This window comes from Drosophila busckii, chromosome 2L, assembly GCF_011750605.1.
Source record: "Drosophila busckii strain San Diego stock center, stock number 13000-0081.31 chromosome 2L, ASM1175060v1, whole genome shotgun sequence".
NCBI lineage: Eukaryota > Metazoa > Arthropoda > Insecta > Diptera > Drosophilidae > Drosophila > Drosophila busckii.
The window spans coordinates 17150129-17168541 of record NC_046604.1 but is presented as its reverse complement, the minus strand read 5'-3'; the positions used below and the strand labels follow the sequence as shown (position 1 = coordinate 17168541).

Genomic DNA, 18413 nt, shown 5'->3' with positions numbered 1-18413 from the left:
GTGTGTGTGTGTGGCACTGACGTACTTTTCTTTTTAAAAACAAGTTTGCAACGCTTAATGTTAAGTCTTGAGCGAAAACGCAGCAAAGCGAAGCAAAGTAAATGCCACAACAACTATTAACTAACATGTGTAACTTGGCAGAGCAACCAAAGCAATTGTTAAGAAAATAATATTTATTTACTGAACTGCAAGTTTTTGTTTAGCATTTAGTTGGCATTTTATTTATAAATTTTATTTGGTTTAAAATTAACTGAATTTAAACTATTGTTGATTAATTATCCATGTCATTTTAGTGTCTTTATAAGTTGTATGTCTTTAAAAAATAAAAGAGAATTATTTTATTATTATAAATTTGGAAAAGAAACCAACAATAATTTTCTTAGGCTTGAGAAATTGTTTACAAATAAATTTATTTACTGAACTGCAAGTTTTTGTTTAGAAATTAATGTGATTTTTCCTGTCAATCCATTAACTGCGGCCTAAAATAAAAAAAAAATACCTTAGCCTGATGATTTTTGGAATAAAATTTTACATTTTAACAAACTTAATTGTATTGTTTATGTCTTTAAAAAATTAAAAAGAATTATTTTCATTGCTTTGATTTGCTTAAATCATAATAAAATTAACTAATATGAGTAATTTGGAAAAGAAACCAACAATAATTTTCTTAAGCTTCAGCAATTGCTAAAAAATAAATTATTATTAGCTGCGCGTAGATTACATATTTTATTTGCTTTAAAATTTATAAATTTTATAAAAGAATGAGCTGTTTTAATTCAAATTTTGCATTGATAAATTATTAACTGGCGAATATACTTATCTTAAAAAAATAAGTAGAATATTCTAGCTTGATTGCTCAATCAGTATTAGAATTATTTGTTGGCATTTATAATAATTGTATTTAGCCTTAAATAAAAAATACCGTAGTTTTTAATTACTAATCAAATTTTGTGATAAATTATACTGTCATTTAGTATATCATAGATTAAGTCGTATTGCTTAGCTTGATTGTGACTTAAATCATAATAAATTTATTTGTGTTTGCTTTAATTGCAATTTGTTTGTGAATTATTAAGTATTTTTTTATATTTTATTTTTTATATATTTAATGCAGCTTATTATCTTGGCTAATTTACAATTTAGATATTTATCGTTTTTAATTCTTGAAAAATAAAAGCGAATTATTTTCTAAGCTTGATTTGCTCAAATCGAGCAATAAAATTTGTTTATTGTTGCTTATTTGAAATTTTTGATATTTATAAATTGTATTTCTTTAAAAAATAAAATAGGTTATTTATAATTTTATATAAATAAAAGCAAATTTATAAATTTAAAAAATAAAAGCGTTTTATATGCTCAGATTTGCTCAAATCATAAAATTTATTTACTGAATTTGTTTGCTTTTTATTTTGCAATTTTTTATGTGCAGCTGCATTTTGTGTTAATTAATTTTTATTTGTTTTTCATAGAGTTGCTTGCTCTGTCTCGCTCTCAATGCTTTGTCCCTGTCTTTTGCTCTGGCTGTGCGGCCATTAGTCATACGCTCTATTTGCAACTTAATTGAAAGCGACTGCTCATAATGGTTTTCGATTATTTATATATTGTATATATGCTTATGCGATTTATTCCAATACCAAATACAAGAGCAAACAAAAAAAAAAAACGAATGCGAAACTCTCAATTGACAAGCATTCATTTCCGTTGGCAATACATAATCAGCAGAAATAATGTGAAATATGATTAATGACACACACACACACACACACACATGTGAAGGTTAAACGCTACTAAATTCCATTTAAATGACATGGAGCGCTTAATGCCAGCTGCAAATAATTGCAATTTAATGCGGCTCATTGGCAATTTTTACAATCAATTATGCCAACTACTATATGCGATAACTTGGGCTAGACGCTGCCGCCTGCAAACAACATTTATATGAATTAGCATATGTCAATATTTGTTAAATTGAATTAACGCCAACACACTCACATTGAAATGATATGTAAGCGAAAGTGGGAGGCGCCGCGCCATACGCATTTGTTATCATTAATTAAACGACAAGGCATTGAAATTTATTACACGCATAGTTGACACACACACACACAGACACACATGAGTACTGTATGTGTGTGTAGACAGAAGTTGTGCCTTGTGCCAAAAAGTTTGAGACATAAATTGAGGCAATTGTTAAAACTAAAACCCGCAACGAATGAAAATTTGCCTGCGCTCTTGAGTCTGTGGCACGAGTTGAGTTGAGAATTGTTCTACAAAAAACTCGTGTGTGTGTGTGTGTGTTTTGCGTTCGCCTAACGAGCAAATCGAAAACTTAACTGTCTTACCATAATTGCGTGCACTTGTCTGTGTGCGTTGTGTTGTGTGTGTGTGTTTAATCGAAATTATTCGTGCACAGACACACACCCACAATCAAGTTAGCCTTAGCTCTATCAACAAGCAACTATGCTAACAATCCCTGCTAGTTCAATTTGCTAGTGGTTGCCACCCGCACCCAACCACGCCACTTAGTTGAGCTAACAATAGGCGCTTGCTCATCAAATGAGGGAACTACTGAAGCACTGCCAAAAGACCTTAACACACTTGTCTCGCTCTCTCTCTCTCTCTCGCTCACTCTTTATGTATAGTTAGTTGCTAGCTAAAGGTGTCGGCTCTGAACTTTTGCAGCTCAATTAATAAAGCAACTCAAGAGGAAGCTGCTAATTGTGTGTGCGGCGAACAGCAACTTGAGAAAAACTTGCCACGCGGCACCAAAAATTCAACTATAAATTGCTTGCTGAGTGTTGCATAATTTATTTAAATTTTTTTTAGATTTTTTAACTATTATTTAATATTTTTTATGATTAAACCCAGCGTGCAAATCACATTTCTCCTTGTGGCTGAGTGCATAAATTAAATTTAAGGCACGCAAAACAAAATCAATTTTCGCCTGCTCAAGCATTACGCGCAGTTAAACAGCATGTGCCAAAAAGATGCCGCTAAGCAGATACACTTATTGTTAATTTCTGTTTGTTGCTCAACAACAACACAACATACTATAAATTGTTTTCGGGTGACATGTTTGTTCTTTGCTTTTAGATTTCGTTTGGTCACTTATCGATTTTCGGCACAGTTTATCGCGTTTACTGTCAAATAATGAAATTGTCTGCTGATTTATTTGTTGACATACACAGGACACAGATGTTGCTGCTTTTATTTTCAATTTTGATGCGACACTCAGCCACCCACTATTAGATAGATGAATGTGCTGCGCTCTCACTTTACTCACAGACTGCCCACAACAGCAGCGAAGACGATAACAACAAATCAATTCAACGCAAGCTGGCTCAACTAATAAAAAAAAAACAGCAGCCAGACGGCCAACTGTAAGTGTAACCAGTAACTGTAGTTTATGTGTCTGTGTGTGTGTCCCAAACATATTGCCATTGAAAACAAATAAAGTTGTTGACGATTTCATAAAAACGGAGGCCAAAACGACACTCGAAGTATTTTATAGTCAACACACAGCGTCTCTCTAGGCATTTGATTAGATTTCCTATGCTCTAATACTTTTGTGCTCTTTTATTTTACAGCAGCAGCTGCGCTTAGCGCTTTTAGTGCCTCAGCTGCAGCGCAATTAACTCATAAATAAACAGTTACTTTTTATATAAAACACATTTGCTAATTGGATGTGGGCAGCAGCTCAATTAAATATATAATGCATTTTATTTTGAAGAGCTGTCAAAGCAGAGCAGTGTAAGATAGCAGAGAAAATTATCAAAATTTTTATTAAATATATAAATATAATTTTTTGCTATGCGCAGCCTAATCGTAGCTAATTATCAAACGAACTTAACGCTTAGTTTAGTGCAAGCTATTGAAAGTCAGCTAAACTGAATCGATTGGAAACTTATCAACTTCGCTTACAAATTTCCCACATGCTCAGCCTTGATCGTAGCTAATTATCAAACGAACTTAACGCTTAGTTTAGTTCAAGCTATTTGTAGCTTCTACTAGTTTTTTAATCTTCCAAGACAAACTGTATTGATTGCAACTTATCAACTTGATGTGCTTACAAATTGTAAAAGAAAAATAACGTAGCTGATATTTGACTTGAAGCTGTGACAAAAAATTTTCTAATGCAACTAATTGTTTCTATTAAATTATTTAGTTTGTATTTCAAGCTCTTGCTGCTGCATAAATGTGTAACTCAAGTATATAATTATTAGTGCCTGAGGACAATGCGCTGCAGCTTCTCTTGTATGTTGGATATTTGCTATAAGCGCTTGCCAGTAATTGGACAAAGCCTTTCTTTATGTTTCCTCGTAATTGGCTGCGTTCAGTTCCAATAAAATTGCAACTCTATGCAGTGTCTCATAATACAATAAAAATATTTTAAGTAGCATTTAGTGAGCGTTTACATTGTCTAGTATTTTTATTTTAAGCGCTTGTTATTGTGCAACTTCTATAGCTAATATAATTTGTATTATTTATTTATTAAAGTGCTGCAGCTTTTTGGCTTCAACAATTTGCTCATAAATTAATAAAGTGTAAAACAAAAAAACACAAACTGCGGGCTGCTGTTGCATAAAAGCCAAACAAACAAAGCCACTGCATGTGTGTGTGGTGTGTGTGTGTGTGCGTATAAATGTTATTAAAACCTGAAGATTTCTTCACGTAGATAATTTCGCATACAAATTTGCATTAAAATGCGTATTAAATCGCTCAGCAAGTGCGAGCGAGACAGAGAGAGAAAGAGAGAGGAGCAAAAGATTAAACGCATGCTTTGCTTCGCATAATTGTTGCATAATGAAGTGAAGGATATGAAGGATATGTTGCCCTAGCAGACTCCAACACACACACACACAGACACACACACATTGCTTATTTATATGAGAAGTCCAGACAGAGAGAGGGAGCTAAAGAGTGAACGGGAGTAAATCCCCAGCGATGTTAATTAAATTGCATTGCATATGCAAGCTGGGCTGCATTTTAATTGAATCGGATTTAAGAATAATGCCCAAAGTCAGCCAAATATACATATATGTACATTAGGGTGGGTCGATTTATTTATTATTTAATTTTTTAAAATTTATCTTGCATTAACAAACAAATTTGCTTGTAACAATTTTATTTTTATTATATTTATTATTATTTATTTATTATATAATTTATTATTATTTATTTATTTATTATATAATTTATTATTATTTATTTATTACATAATTATTATTATTTATTTATTATACAAGCAAAACATTCCCTTATTACAAATTTCTCTAAATTAAAATTCCGAAATTTAAATTAAAAAATTTTTAATATTTTTCTTTTACTATAAAAAATGCAATAACTTTTAGACTTTATCCGACTTTCAAACTATTCCATTGGTAAAGATGCCTGCATTAAATTTGTTTCCCATTTTGTACAATTTTTTTTTCGAGCCACCCTAATGCATATGCAGCCCACACCAGCAGCAGCTACTGGGCAAGCAGCTACCATAATGTTTGCTTGTGTTATTGTTATGCCCTTTGGGGGTCAAAAGGATGCCCCAGCCTCACGCATAATGCAGTCGCCCAGGCTCTCCTCACATTAAGTTCATGAGCAAAGTTTCTGCGTCCGAACGCCTTTGGAGACAATGGGGCTGCGGCTCTAGACTGGGCTAAAAGTTAAGCGTGCCAGAAGTTTTGTTTGAGAGTTTACTGCGGCGAAGCTTAACTAAAAACCAATAATAATTTCCGCCTGTCTGGGGAGTTCGTTGCAGTAAGCAAATTGTTTGTTTGCTCGAATTTAATGCTCATATTTATTTATTTATTACGCACATGAGCAGTTGATAATTTTATTATCCAGCCACACGCAGTTCGCCGCTTTAAATCGCAGTCAATTGCGTTTCAAGCCCCGCGGCCTATTGCACAATTTGCATTTGCAGCTTGTAAACAAATCGAAAAGCAATTAAATAATTTAAATCCAACCCAAACCAAGTCGCGCATACACACTCAACACACTACAAAACACATGTATTGCATTCATAATTACGCATACGCCAGCGTGGCCAAGCAAATATAAAACATTAACTAGCGATGAGCACTGAACTGAGCGTGCTCGCTTGCATAATTTTCCGCCAACTTATTTAGCCCGCAATAATATTTTGATTTGAATTTCAATGGACACACACAATGATCAAATAAGCAATAAATTCGAGCAAAAATAAATAAGCAAATTAAAGTGCATGAGTTCGTAGAAAAGCAAATTAAATGCGAGAAAAATACGATATAGTTAAACAAAATATTATTTATTTATTTATATTATTTATAAGCCTTTAATTTAATATATTTGTAATATTTTAATTGTTCAATATGCAAGTTTAATCAAAGATAACAACAAGAAGTTGTAGCAGCAACAAATAAATATTTTAAGTTTATATTTTTATATTTAGCTTAACATAATAATTTAATTTATGGGCAGCATTTGTAATGACAATTAAATCGGATTTTATTTATTGTTTAACTTTTTTCAATAAACAAATAAAAATGCACATTGAATTCAAATAATTGTTATGTAAAAATAAGAAAAGGCAGCAACATTTTATTAAATGTAAATATATGTATAAGATTTAATTAAATAAAATATATGCAAGAAAAAAATTTATTTACAATATACAAGAAATATGATTATTATAGCTTTGTTAATTATAATAATTTTTATATTGCTACAATTAAATTTACTCAAATTCAGTTCAAGTTTAAATTATAGCTACATAATATTATTTTTTTTTTAATCAAACATCTAATGCATTATGTAAATGCCGTCGTGAGCTCAATTTGAATGCACATAACTAAATGTGGCATGCAACAGGCCCCAGTGCAGGGGATGGGGGCAAGTACAAGGGCCACTGTAGTTTACAGTTTGGCAGTGGGACAAAATGCCCGCTGGGTAGCTAATCATATTAAATATGCGCATGTGTGCAGCTATTGTGTGTGCATTAGTGTGCATGCGTGTGTGTGTGTGTACGTGGCAATCACTCAATGCCTTGAGCTGCACGTCAATATCACTCATACGCCCAGTTGAGCAAATCAATGTCGCTGAGGCTGAAGCTGAAGCTTGAAGCTCGAAGCTGAGGCTAGTCAATAAGCAAGGCACGCACACACACACACACACACAGGAATATGTATGCAGACTGTAGTATGCACTCTCGTATATAATCCTTATCAATTGTATTACTTCCGGTCAATACTAAACACTGACATATCCTATTAATTTCATAAGCAATTGAGTGCAAAACTGTAAAGCAGGCGGACAGACGAACACGCCCCGTGTGTGTACGTGACGCTGCCGCAGCAAGGACAAGCAAAAAGCAAAGCAAACGCTTCAAGAGTTGCAGAAAAATGAAAAAGAATCGAAGACCCTCGTCTCTAAGCTTACAGCTGACTGCTGATTGTGCACAGAGAAAATTTAACTTTAATATTAATAAAAAAAAAAGTTCAAATTCAAATTTGCTGCCTTTTACTCATTTTTACATTACAAATATTTGAAATCAATGTGCATTTTTTTTTTGTTTAACGAAAAAAGTTAAACAAATGCAGCCAATAAATAAAATTACTATGTTAAGCTAACAAAAAATTTAAATTTAAAATATTTTTTTAATATTTAATGAAACTTGCATATTGAACAATTAAAATATTACAAATATATTAAATTAAGGGCTTATAAATAATATAAATAAATAAATTAATATTTTGTTTAACTATATCGTATTTTTACATATTTAATTTGCTTCTATACGAACTCATGCACTTTAATTTGTTTATTTATTTTTGTTTGAATGCATTTTTATAATTTTTGTAGCCATAGAAATTAAAAATTAACATACAAATTTGCAGCTGGGGCTTCAACTTTTATTTAAATCTTTTTGAATTGAATTGAATTTTTGCTATTTATTTTTTCAGTGTACAATTGGCGAGTTTTATGCGCTCTCGCTCTCTCATTATTACAAACGGAAGCCCGGAAATGAAGTGGCTCGCTGCATGGGCAAAGCCAAGTCAAGAGAGCTGAGCGCTGCTGCTGCTGCTGCTGCCTTTTGCTACGACGATATCAATAACTAAGCAAATTGTTTGGCCAACGCGTACAAACACATACTTTAAATTCCAACAGCTGCTGCTTCACTGAGCGGAGAGCTGAGAGCTGAAACGCTCGAGCTCAGCTGCTGCTAATGTTGTTTTAGCTGAACTTTTTAATCTGCTCAGCTCTCCAGCGCGTTTGCTGCTGCTGCTGACAGAACCAATTAAGCGCAACCAAATACGAATGTATATATATATATATATATATAGAGCTTGAAAAACAAGGTTAAAATTCCAACAATTTCGTTGCGCATCGCTTGGGCCAAGCATTTCATTTAGCCAGGGCTGCCTGGTCTACAGTTTTGTCTGTTGTCCGCAATCAGCGATGCCCATGGAATGTTACCCCAACCCACTGTCAATGTGTGTGTGTGTGTGTGTTGTAAAACGTCAAAAGCGTTAAACGTAATTGAGCTGCGCGCTCAAATACAAATAAATAAATGCTCGCCAACGTTCGCGTCATGGCTCCCAACATTGTCTGTTGAAATGTTATTTGAAATGTTGCAACTACTACAGCAGCTGCTGCTACTGCTGCTGCTGCTGTGGCAACAACATTGGTATTTAATTTTCAACACAGCTTGCAGTCCCCACTGGGGAAAACTGTTGTCGAAAATATATTTAGTTGCTATTCAAGGCCATGCGCTACTCACTCAAAATTTAAGCTTAATCCCTTGGCTAATCTGCTATGCAAATAACTCGTGCAACAAATATTGCGGCAACTACAACAATTACTCTGCAATTTGTGGCTGGCAATAACAATTAACTGTGCCACAAACTAAAACACACACAGACACAGACAGACACACACATGTGTGCGTAGCTAAGTGGAAAATAATGCATAAATTACAGGCACTTGAGCTTAATGAGATGGAAAAACTATCGCAGCAGCTAAATCCTGCGTTTAGTTTTCTTAACTTTTCGTTAACCTCTGATAATTAACAATTTAACTTAATTGTAATATAATATGCAACATTTTCAGCTCGATCGCTCTATATAATTTCATACCTAACTCTAAACATTAATTTGACATTTTTTATCATAATGTTCAATACAATTTTTAATTACAATTGTTTCTACATTTCATTTAAGTCAAAACTTTGTATGCAACACAATCGATAACTTAAAGTTGCTTCATTGAAAAACCTTCGATAGTTCTCCAGCTCTAACACACACACACATGCGTATATGTGCTTGCCAGCTAAATGGAAAATAATGCATAAATTACAGGCACTTGAGCTAGAGATGGAAAAACTATCGCTTAGTCGGCAGCAGCTAAAGCCTGCAATTATTTTTTGTCTTGCGTTAATCGTTAAAAATCGATAGAATGCCTTTTTTTTAATTTATAGCTATATTTAATGTAATAAGAGATATTTAATATTTTTTTAATATTTTTATTGAGTGCCAAAAATTGTAGCTCGATCGTATATATATCCTTAATATTCTATATAAATGAGTAAGTGTCTGACTCTAACATTCATGCTTTTTTATTTTATTGCTTAATCATTTTAACATGCATTTAATTCAAACTTTTATGTTGCTTTTTGTTTTGTAGAAAACAATCAAAACTTATCAATAGTTTAAAGCTGTTATCGGAGGCAGTTTGTTAGTGTAAAAACATCGATAGTACCGATAGTTCTCCAGCTCTAACACACACACACATGCGATATGTGCTTGCCCCTTTTCAAAATGTCGTCAGTTCACTAGATTAATGAAATGCTAAAAAAAGCACAACACTCAGTCTAGTGTAATGCAGATAACTTGTTGTTTATAGTTGGTAATAATTTATGCTTAAATTTAATTAATATTCGTTGCTTCCCAGCTAGCAGATAACAAATTGCCAATTGTCTCTCTCTCTTTCTCTTTAATTTATATTAGTTTATTTCATTTTGTTCACTTTGAAGTCGCTTGTGTGTCGCTCTTGCTCTCTAAGCGGCAATTAATCATTTGGGGGCGCTAAGGCAAGTGGAAATTCAGATTGTTTGGCGCACTGTCAAATAAATTAACATTTTCGGCATTTGCAGTCAGGTGCGTTTAAATCTCACATACGTTTTAATATCACGCATACGCAGCGTATAACAAAATTCATTTATTTATGCAGCCATAATCAATCAATATGGCTGCTGCTTGATTTTATTATTTCTTTATTTTCATTACGCTCTCGCTCGCTCAATGATTGTTGACGTCGCAGGCACTACACCGCACCCCCCCGCCGCCCATCCCACTCTCCCACCCTCTAACGTTTGCTTCGCTTGCTCGCGCTGTAATTCGCGTTAGTCGCTCCAGCAATTTATATCAATACAGATCCAATCGCATGTCCTTCATTTTACCTACCCCAACCCCCCCTCAAGCTTTAAGTGTGTGTGTGTGTGTGTGTGTTTGCTGATTTGATGTTTTTCGCTTTTTGTCTTTGATTGAGCTTGTTATGTGTGCGTCTTCCCTCCCCACCCTGCCGCACTACAACAAATTTGCACTCTACCCCCCCAACCCAACCACTTTTATAACTTCCAGCCATTGTATTTGTCTATCTAACTGCAGCATTCAATGCTCAATAGACGCCCCACCCACTCCTCGAGCTCAATGCCAAACATCTCGCGCTCAACTGATTTGCTTTTTATTTCGCTTTCGACTTTAGTCGACGCACAACATTTAAATGTCATACATTTCCATTGCCGCTAGATGGCGCTTTAAGTGCCACCTGACCTCGTCTCGTCTGTCAATATTTGTTTATTGATTTTGCCATAATAACATTCCCAGTGCGTCGATAAATTTCGATATAACGTATTCATAGCTTCCGGGCATGCAGCTTGGACGCCCCAGCGCAATGACAACAACAAGAGTTGCTCGCTCCATCTTTAGGCAGTTCAAGTTGTCAGATAAATCTTTAAAAAATGTTCAAAGCCTGCGGCTACAACAATAGTGAGTGCGGAGCCATTAACAATATCATTATTACAGTTACACATTTAATGGCAGCTGAGAAATGTTATCGATTACACTGAGAGAAATCAATATGGAAGAAGCTTAGAACAGTTTGATATTTTTAAAGCATTTTTAATAATTAAAATATATTAAAATCTTAGAGATTGAGCAAGAGATTAATAAATCGAACGTTATAAGCGTAAGAAAGAAAGACAGATAGAGAAAGTGAGAATGTTGTAAGAGTAAAATACATTAGAAATAAATTAAAAAGTGAGCTGCATAATTTAAAAATATATAAAAATACTTTGCATTGAGTTTTTATTATTATAAATCTAAAAAAACGTTAAAAATTCCATAATTATTTTTTATTGCTATTTATTTTTAAATCGTTAAGCGTTAAAATAAACGTCGCTTCATTGCCTTAACTAAAAAGTTTCATAAATAATGTGCATAAATATTTCAACATATGCTTAGCTTCAAAAATATATAACCAACTGTTAAAAGCGAAACAAGCGTTAGTTAAATTATAAGTATGCATATATAAGAAGCTAGTAGCGTATGTGTGTCTGTGTGTGTGTGTGTGTGTGTAACAGTGCGTATGTGTAATGCATTGGGACGTTGTCGTAGCAAATTTTAATCGGCTCAGCGTCACGCACAGCAAACACAAAAAGAAAGAAAGCGTCAGAGTAAAGAGTGCGCAAGAGAGAGAGAGACAGAGAGAGAGAGAGAGAGAGCGAGAGCTGCTTTAACGCTTTTGCATTTGGAGTGTGTGTTCGAGTTGCGAGTTGCACGTTGTCAACGCAGTCGATGTCAAATTGGAATTTACATTTGCATACGCTCATCAGTCAGCGCAGTCGAAGCAGCGATCGAAGCACACACACACACACACACGCACACACACACACATGCATACATGGAACGGCTTTTACGCTTGGGGTAGAGCATTCGTCTTGTAAACATGAAGTTAAGCGCCATTAATTTTGCCATCCCAGCCAAGCACTTAGCACTTACGACCCACACCCACCCAACCACCCACTTTCACATTTGCATTGCGTTCAAAATCACTTTAGTGTGGCAGCGACTGCGGCACGTTCATTGCAAATATTTTAGAAGCAGCAGCAGCAGCAGCTGAACGAAAAAAAAAAGCGTAAAATGTTGGCAAAAAGTTGCGCGAGTTGACGCGTGATTTACGCCAAGTTTTAATTTAATTTCTAATGCTGCTTGATGCGATTATTCAACGCTCAATGCGTAATTAAATTAGCTAACGGCGCATGCTGCGTATGCGCAATATTTGAAGCTCTCAAATATCAATGCGTATTAGCCCAGACATTGCTCCCCCGAGGACTCTGGCACCTGGGACTCTTCCTCAATGTTGATCCCTATTAGTAGCGCAAACAAGTTGGCTTGTCCTAGCCGCTGTACTATGGGAAATTTGAACACCTTTTGTGGTAAATTTCCATTTTTTAATAAAAATAATAATTATCTCGTAGAATATTGAGCTAAAAAATTAAGCGAATGTATTTTTATACATTAATTTTAATATAATTATATTATATATATATGCTAAATTAATTTTTACTACAGCTATTTTTTTTCTAAAGTTCTAAAGTTATTTTAGCATCACCTGAAGTTTTATACTGTTAATTCATAAGCCGAACTGAAATATCTTGCCCTAATTTTTAGTTTTGATCTCAAAAGTGTACAAATTTCCCATTGTACTTGCTTGAGCAGCCACATACTAGTGTCTGTGTGTCTGTGTGTGCGTGTAGATGCTATCTGGCCTAGTCCTGTAAGTCCTGTGGCTCAATTGAGAGGCAGCAGCCATTGCCATTGTCCTCGCAGCTTAACCGCAAATCCTTTTTAACATATAAAAAGTAACGTTTTGTATCCTGCCACACACAATTGTAGGTAGCTCCGTCCCTCTGTCTGGCTGTCCGTCTGTCTGTTGTCAACACCATTTTATGCTTGGGCTATGTTCGTTGTCGTTGTCCTGCGTCGTCCTGTGCGTTGGCGTTCAATTGAATTTGCGATATGTGCATATTTAAGCACTGAGCTGGGACCGCAGCTCCTGCTGCTGCTTCTGCTTCTTCTTCTTTTTCTTGTAGTTGCTGCTTCACCACTATCAAGTTGCCATTGCCTTTGTGCTAGGTAACGTCTGCAATTGATTTTTTATTGCATGATAAAAGCAAATGCCAAACACTCGCCCATGTCCATGCCCATGCAACTGCTGCTGCTGCTGCTGCTTCTTCTTCACTACGTTGCTGCCACATTGTACACAACGCACAAATATTTACTAAACAGCAGCAAGTTTATTGCTGCACTTGCTCAGACACAATAGCTGAGCTGGTGCTATCAGCTAAGCTACAGTTTAAGTGTTTGGCTTGCAATTTGTTTAAGTCAAATATAAAAAAAATTCAGTCAAACTATTTCTTTTTAAATAATTTTAGTAAGAAAAGTTACTAGTGTGCAATTCGTCAGTTAATGCGATAATAAATAATTAAATAAATAAATGCAATATTGTATATATAAGCAACGCATTAAGTAAAATGATTTCATATTAATGTGAGAGGCATAAGCCTTATTTAAATTATTATATGCAATTTAGCAAATTTTATAATATTTGTCAACTTACCGCTGACGAACGAAGTAAAGACGTCATGCAATCTAAAAATAAATTTAAAAGTTTTTATTAATAAGCTTAATAATTAATTATCTTTTGCATTAATTTACTGTTTATAATTTTAGATTATATATTTAATACCAGTCATAAACTGTCTTAAGCCTAATTAGATTATCTTTATATACACTTATTGCTTATTTTGTTTCATATTTTTTATATATCTATAGCTTACCAAATCACTTCTGAAGCAACAATTTAGCTATACAATTTAATTTATGCATATTAAACAAAGATTGATTACCAAATAAAATAAAATGAGATGCAAGAAATTCGAGGAATTTAAGCGCAAGAATCTCAGCGACTCGAATTTCATTTAAAGCAAACGACTCTTGACTCTGCAGGGGGGGGGCCATCTATTTGTTATTATTTTATCATGCATATATTTAAGAGATTTAGCTGCCATCCCCCCTAAATGCCACGCCCACAATTTCATGCCTATTAGAGAGTATTTACTCTTGGCTGGCAACTACTTTGCGCATTTCACGCTGTTTTTTTTATTTATCGTCGTCTCTTTCGTATTTTGATAACATGACGCAAAGTCAATTTTGGGTGGGAAAAAGTTTTTAGAAAATTGAACGAAACGAAATTTGAGCAATGACAGCAGCCCGCATGACCAAAAAGGACGAAGCCTGTTTATGTTTACTGTAATGTGTGTGAGTGCCCATGTGTGTGTGTGTGTGTATGTGTGTGTTTTTTACTGTCTGTGATTTGATGTTTACAATAGCAAAAGGATGCGGCATAGCCAGACGCAAGGACAACCAAGCCAAAGCTTTTAGAGTGCTGTTCAGCTAACGAGCAGGCAGCGACGTCGACTGCGAGGCGTTGAAGCAGCAGCCAAGTGATTTCAATAAATTTGATGGTTTTCCATTTGCAAACCCAAACTCAATCGTCGAATACGCAGTAAAAAATTTCGAATTACGCAGAGTGTGTGAAGCTGAAGCTGCTGGCGAACAGTGATGCCAATTGCGCTTTTTTCCCGTCAGATTTTGATATTTTTGAAGCGATTGTGATTTAAATTTGAAATTAGAAATAATTTCAATATAATAATTAAAATTTAAATATTTTCTTCTAATTGCTGATTGCCGTAAAATTTTTTGAATTTGTTGAAAATATTTTGAAAATAATTATTAAAGCCAAATACTTTTTTTTAATAAAACACATTTTACTTAAATTTTTTTTAACCTTTTTTTCATTGATATAGCTTAAAAAAAAATCTGACATCACTGCTGGCTGACGCTGAAGCTTCAGTTATAGCCAGGAAGCTGTCTTTGCTCAAATGACTAATACAAGCAAAGTTATTGACATGGCAGCAAGTTTAGCTTTAGCAGCAACGAGGGTAACACACACACTACAGTCAGCGCAGAAAGTATGCATACATCCCAATTCGGTCTGCGTATAACTTCAAAATGACTGCTTTATGTAAATCCCACGGATAACGTTTTGCAAATTGAATTTTTAGCATTCTATTTTATTTATTTTTTTCTCGCTCGCTCGCTGCTTTGCCAGCTCGTTCTATCGGACGTTTGGCATCCGCATTCACATTCGCATTCGCATCTATTTCAATCGCAGCCAAACTCATAGATACTTCGAGTCCTAGTCGCATGACAGTTAAGCCAACTCGGATAAGCGTCCCCAACCAAGCGACAGCGACAACTGAAAGCCAACTGTCAGCCATTGATATTAGCATATAGGCATAGACCACTATATAGACATATCTTCATGTGGTTGAACGTCATGTTCAACTAATTGAATTTTAGCTACTACACCTGTTTTTTTATTTTCATTCGATTGATTGATTGATGCCTCACACACAAATTGAGTTGCCAACACAATATTTGCTTCATCTTTAAATTTAATTGAGCTTGGAAATATATCGCATAACGTATGGAAATTGAATTTTATTTTTTAATTGGAAATTTGCTTGCACTGGGTTGTGCGTTATTTGAGAAATTTTAAAGCAATTAGTATTTTGCTTAGTATCAAAATAATAATTATGATTTAAAGCTAAGCAAGCGATGGGCGCTCTCAGGCTAACAAAGCAGCGACGCTTTCGTTTAGTCGCAGCAGCAGAATGATCTAGCTAAGAGCAGAGAGAGAAAGAGCAAAGTGTGGGCGGCTGGGAGGTAAAGTAGCAAGGGAGGCGACTCATAGTTAAGGATCAAGCAGCGAACAAGCTGCTCGCATATTTATAAAAAATAATTTTAATATACATATTTGTTCAATATATTGATTTGGTTTAACGAGCAGCATAGACTGCACATATATATATATTTACTATATATTTCTCTCTCGATTTTTTGTTCATAATTTTGTCTGTAATTTATTAAAATTTATTTCCCACTTGATTGTTAGAAACAAATTATATTTGCGTATAAGATTAACAAAATATTTTTTTTTCATTAGCCTGCACTACAAACAAAAGTTTGTTAATAATGCTTAAATATTTAAATTTAATTAACATTATTAGCAAACTTTTGTTTGCAGTGCAGCCAAATTTTAAGTGTTAACAATTTATAAACGCAGTGGGCGTGGCTGATCCGCATAGACATTGATGTTGACACTGCAGGGAGCGATCGTGGACGTGCGTGAGGGAGAGCGACGAGCTGTGACCAGCGGCGAGTCGCTGCGCTGCTGATTGCGCACCTGGTTAAGCGAGAAGCGCAAATCATCGCCCGCTGGACGGGATGTGGTAATGCGTATGGGCAGATTGTTGAGTCGCGTATGTATGGAGGGATTGGCTTTGACTGGAACACCATTCACTTGAAGATTAAGCAGCTTGCGCTCGTTCAAACGTGTGGCAGATAAACGACGCAAGCTCGCATTGCTATCTGAGGCACGAACGCTGGCATTGATGTTGCTGCTGCAGCCGGAACTGCGACGCTCCAAAACGATTGGAGCAGCAGGCGGAGCGGCGGGGGGAGCACTTTGCCTTGGAGATTGAGGTGCAATGGGCTGCTTGAGTGTGCTTAATCTTCTGGTGCTTTGCTGCAGTCGCTCGGCTCGCCGTGAGCTGTGCACAAAGCAGGGCACCATGCCCGGCAGTCGATCATTGGAGGTCACACGCTGCAAATGCGAGCTCATTATTACCACAGGCGCCAACACCGGATTCGGCATGGACATTGCTCTCATTGGCTGTCGATTCAGTCGCTCCCGCTCACGCTCCTGCTCTCTTCGCCGCTGCGTTTCGCGCTGCTGCAGCCGCAGTCGATCTCGCTCTCTTTCTCGCTCTAGTGCCTGCAGTCGCTGCTCATCCAGCGCACGCTCCCGCTCACGTTGACGCTCACGCTCGTGTTGACGCCAGCGTCGCTCCTGCTGCAGCTGCAGTTGCTCGTGCCGCTCATCTCGCTCCAGCTGCTGACGCTGCGTCGTTGACTGCACCAAAAACTTGCTCAGCCGCTTGTCAATGACAAAACTCTCAGTGCTACAACGTGCGCCCATCTTATCCTCACTCACTTTGGTGTCAATCTCTATGCGCACACTCTTGTCCACCTCGCTGTGTGCGTCGAGTGCACCTATGTTTATGTTAATGGCGCAGCCGCTGCTGTTGCTTCGCTTGCCACAGAGTTTGAAGGTGGAGCTGGACGGGCTGCTCCTCGCCACTGGTTGTTGCCTCAAATTGCTGTAGCTGGCGCTGCCGCGTCGCACTTGCCCCACGCTCTGGCTGCTGCTCTGGCGCATGGTGGTGACGCTTTGGCCACGTCGCATGCTTTGATACTCATCGCGCTGGCAGCAGCTGCTCAGCAGCGGCGGCATCTTCCGGGGCTCCGCCCTCACCTTTATGGGCGTTGGCGCGGCACTAGCTATGGATTGAAAATCTGGCAGCAAACTGCGTCGTCGATATTCCACAAAATTGCTGCTCGGCTTTGGCTCAGTGCGCTGCTTAAATTTGTTATTATAGTAATAGGTTTCAAATGTGGGCGGCTTGGGTGGTGGTGGCGTCAATGTGGGCGTGGCTTGCGTGCGCTGATAATGCGACATTAGATGCACCGGCTTATCCGCATAACGAAAGTTGTACGATTGAATTTTGAATGGATCATTTCGAAAGACGTCCGCGTTCTGGCGCCTTGAGTAAATGCTGCATGGCACATCTGTTTTGATTTATTTTAATGTTAGCTTACACTCTGCTACATAACTCAAGTCACTTACACAGAGCGCGATTCATAGCTCGCTTAGAATTTTATTCAAACTGTTGCCAAATTGTTGCAAAATTAAATATTGCGCGCCAACAATCATCTAAAGAATTTTTATTAAAAGAAAATTTTTGTTTATATCAAAATTATTGTAGCTGCCCCAAAATTTGAAATTGTTGACACAGTCGACTTTGTTTTTTTCAGCTGCGGTGCAAGCAAAGGCGCATGCATATTGAAATTAAATTGAAATATTTTATTATTTATTAATTTATTATTACTTGATTTAATTTTATTTATTTATTATTTAATTTCATTTATTTATTTTTTTATTATTTATTGCTGCCAAAACATGTACTTCAATCATTTAATTGCCTTTAAAACAAACCGCAAGCAGTTCGAGGAAGCGAGCTGACTGCTATAACATTAAACATTGGACTAAAGCCTGACGTACTTCACATAAGCCAGCCAAAAGCTAAATTCATAATACATACGTGACAAAAGCTGAGAGTTGCAACAGCTTAGGCGGCGCACGCACAAAAAAAATTGAGAAAGATCTAACACAGGCAAAGAAAAAAGCGCGAC

General features: G+C 36.1%; 1 protein-coding gene across 1 annotated transcript; it reads right to left on the bottom strand.

The window, feature by feature from the left end:
* Positions 1-16183: 16183 nt before the first annotated feature.
* Positions 16184-17956, bottom strand: LOC108600034 (putative uncharacterized protein DDB_G0271982). Its single transcript, XM_017987372.1, has 2 exons — positions 17848-17956; positions 16184-17789 (listed from the first exon to the last, which is right to left on the bottom strand). Exons 1-2 carry the CDS (start codon positions 17861-17863, stop codon positions 16213-16215), a joined length of 1593 nt encoding a protein of 530 aa, XP_017842861.1. The 5' UTR covers positions 17864-17956; the 3' UTR covers positions 16184-16212.
* Positions 17957-18413: the final 457 nt, after the last annotated feature.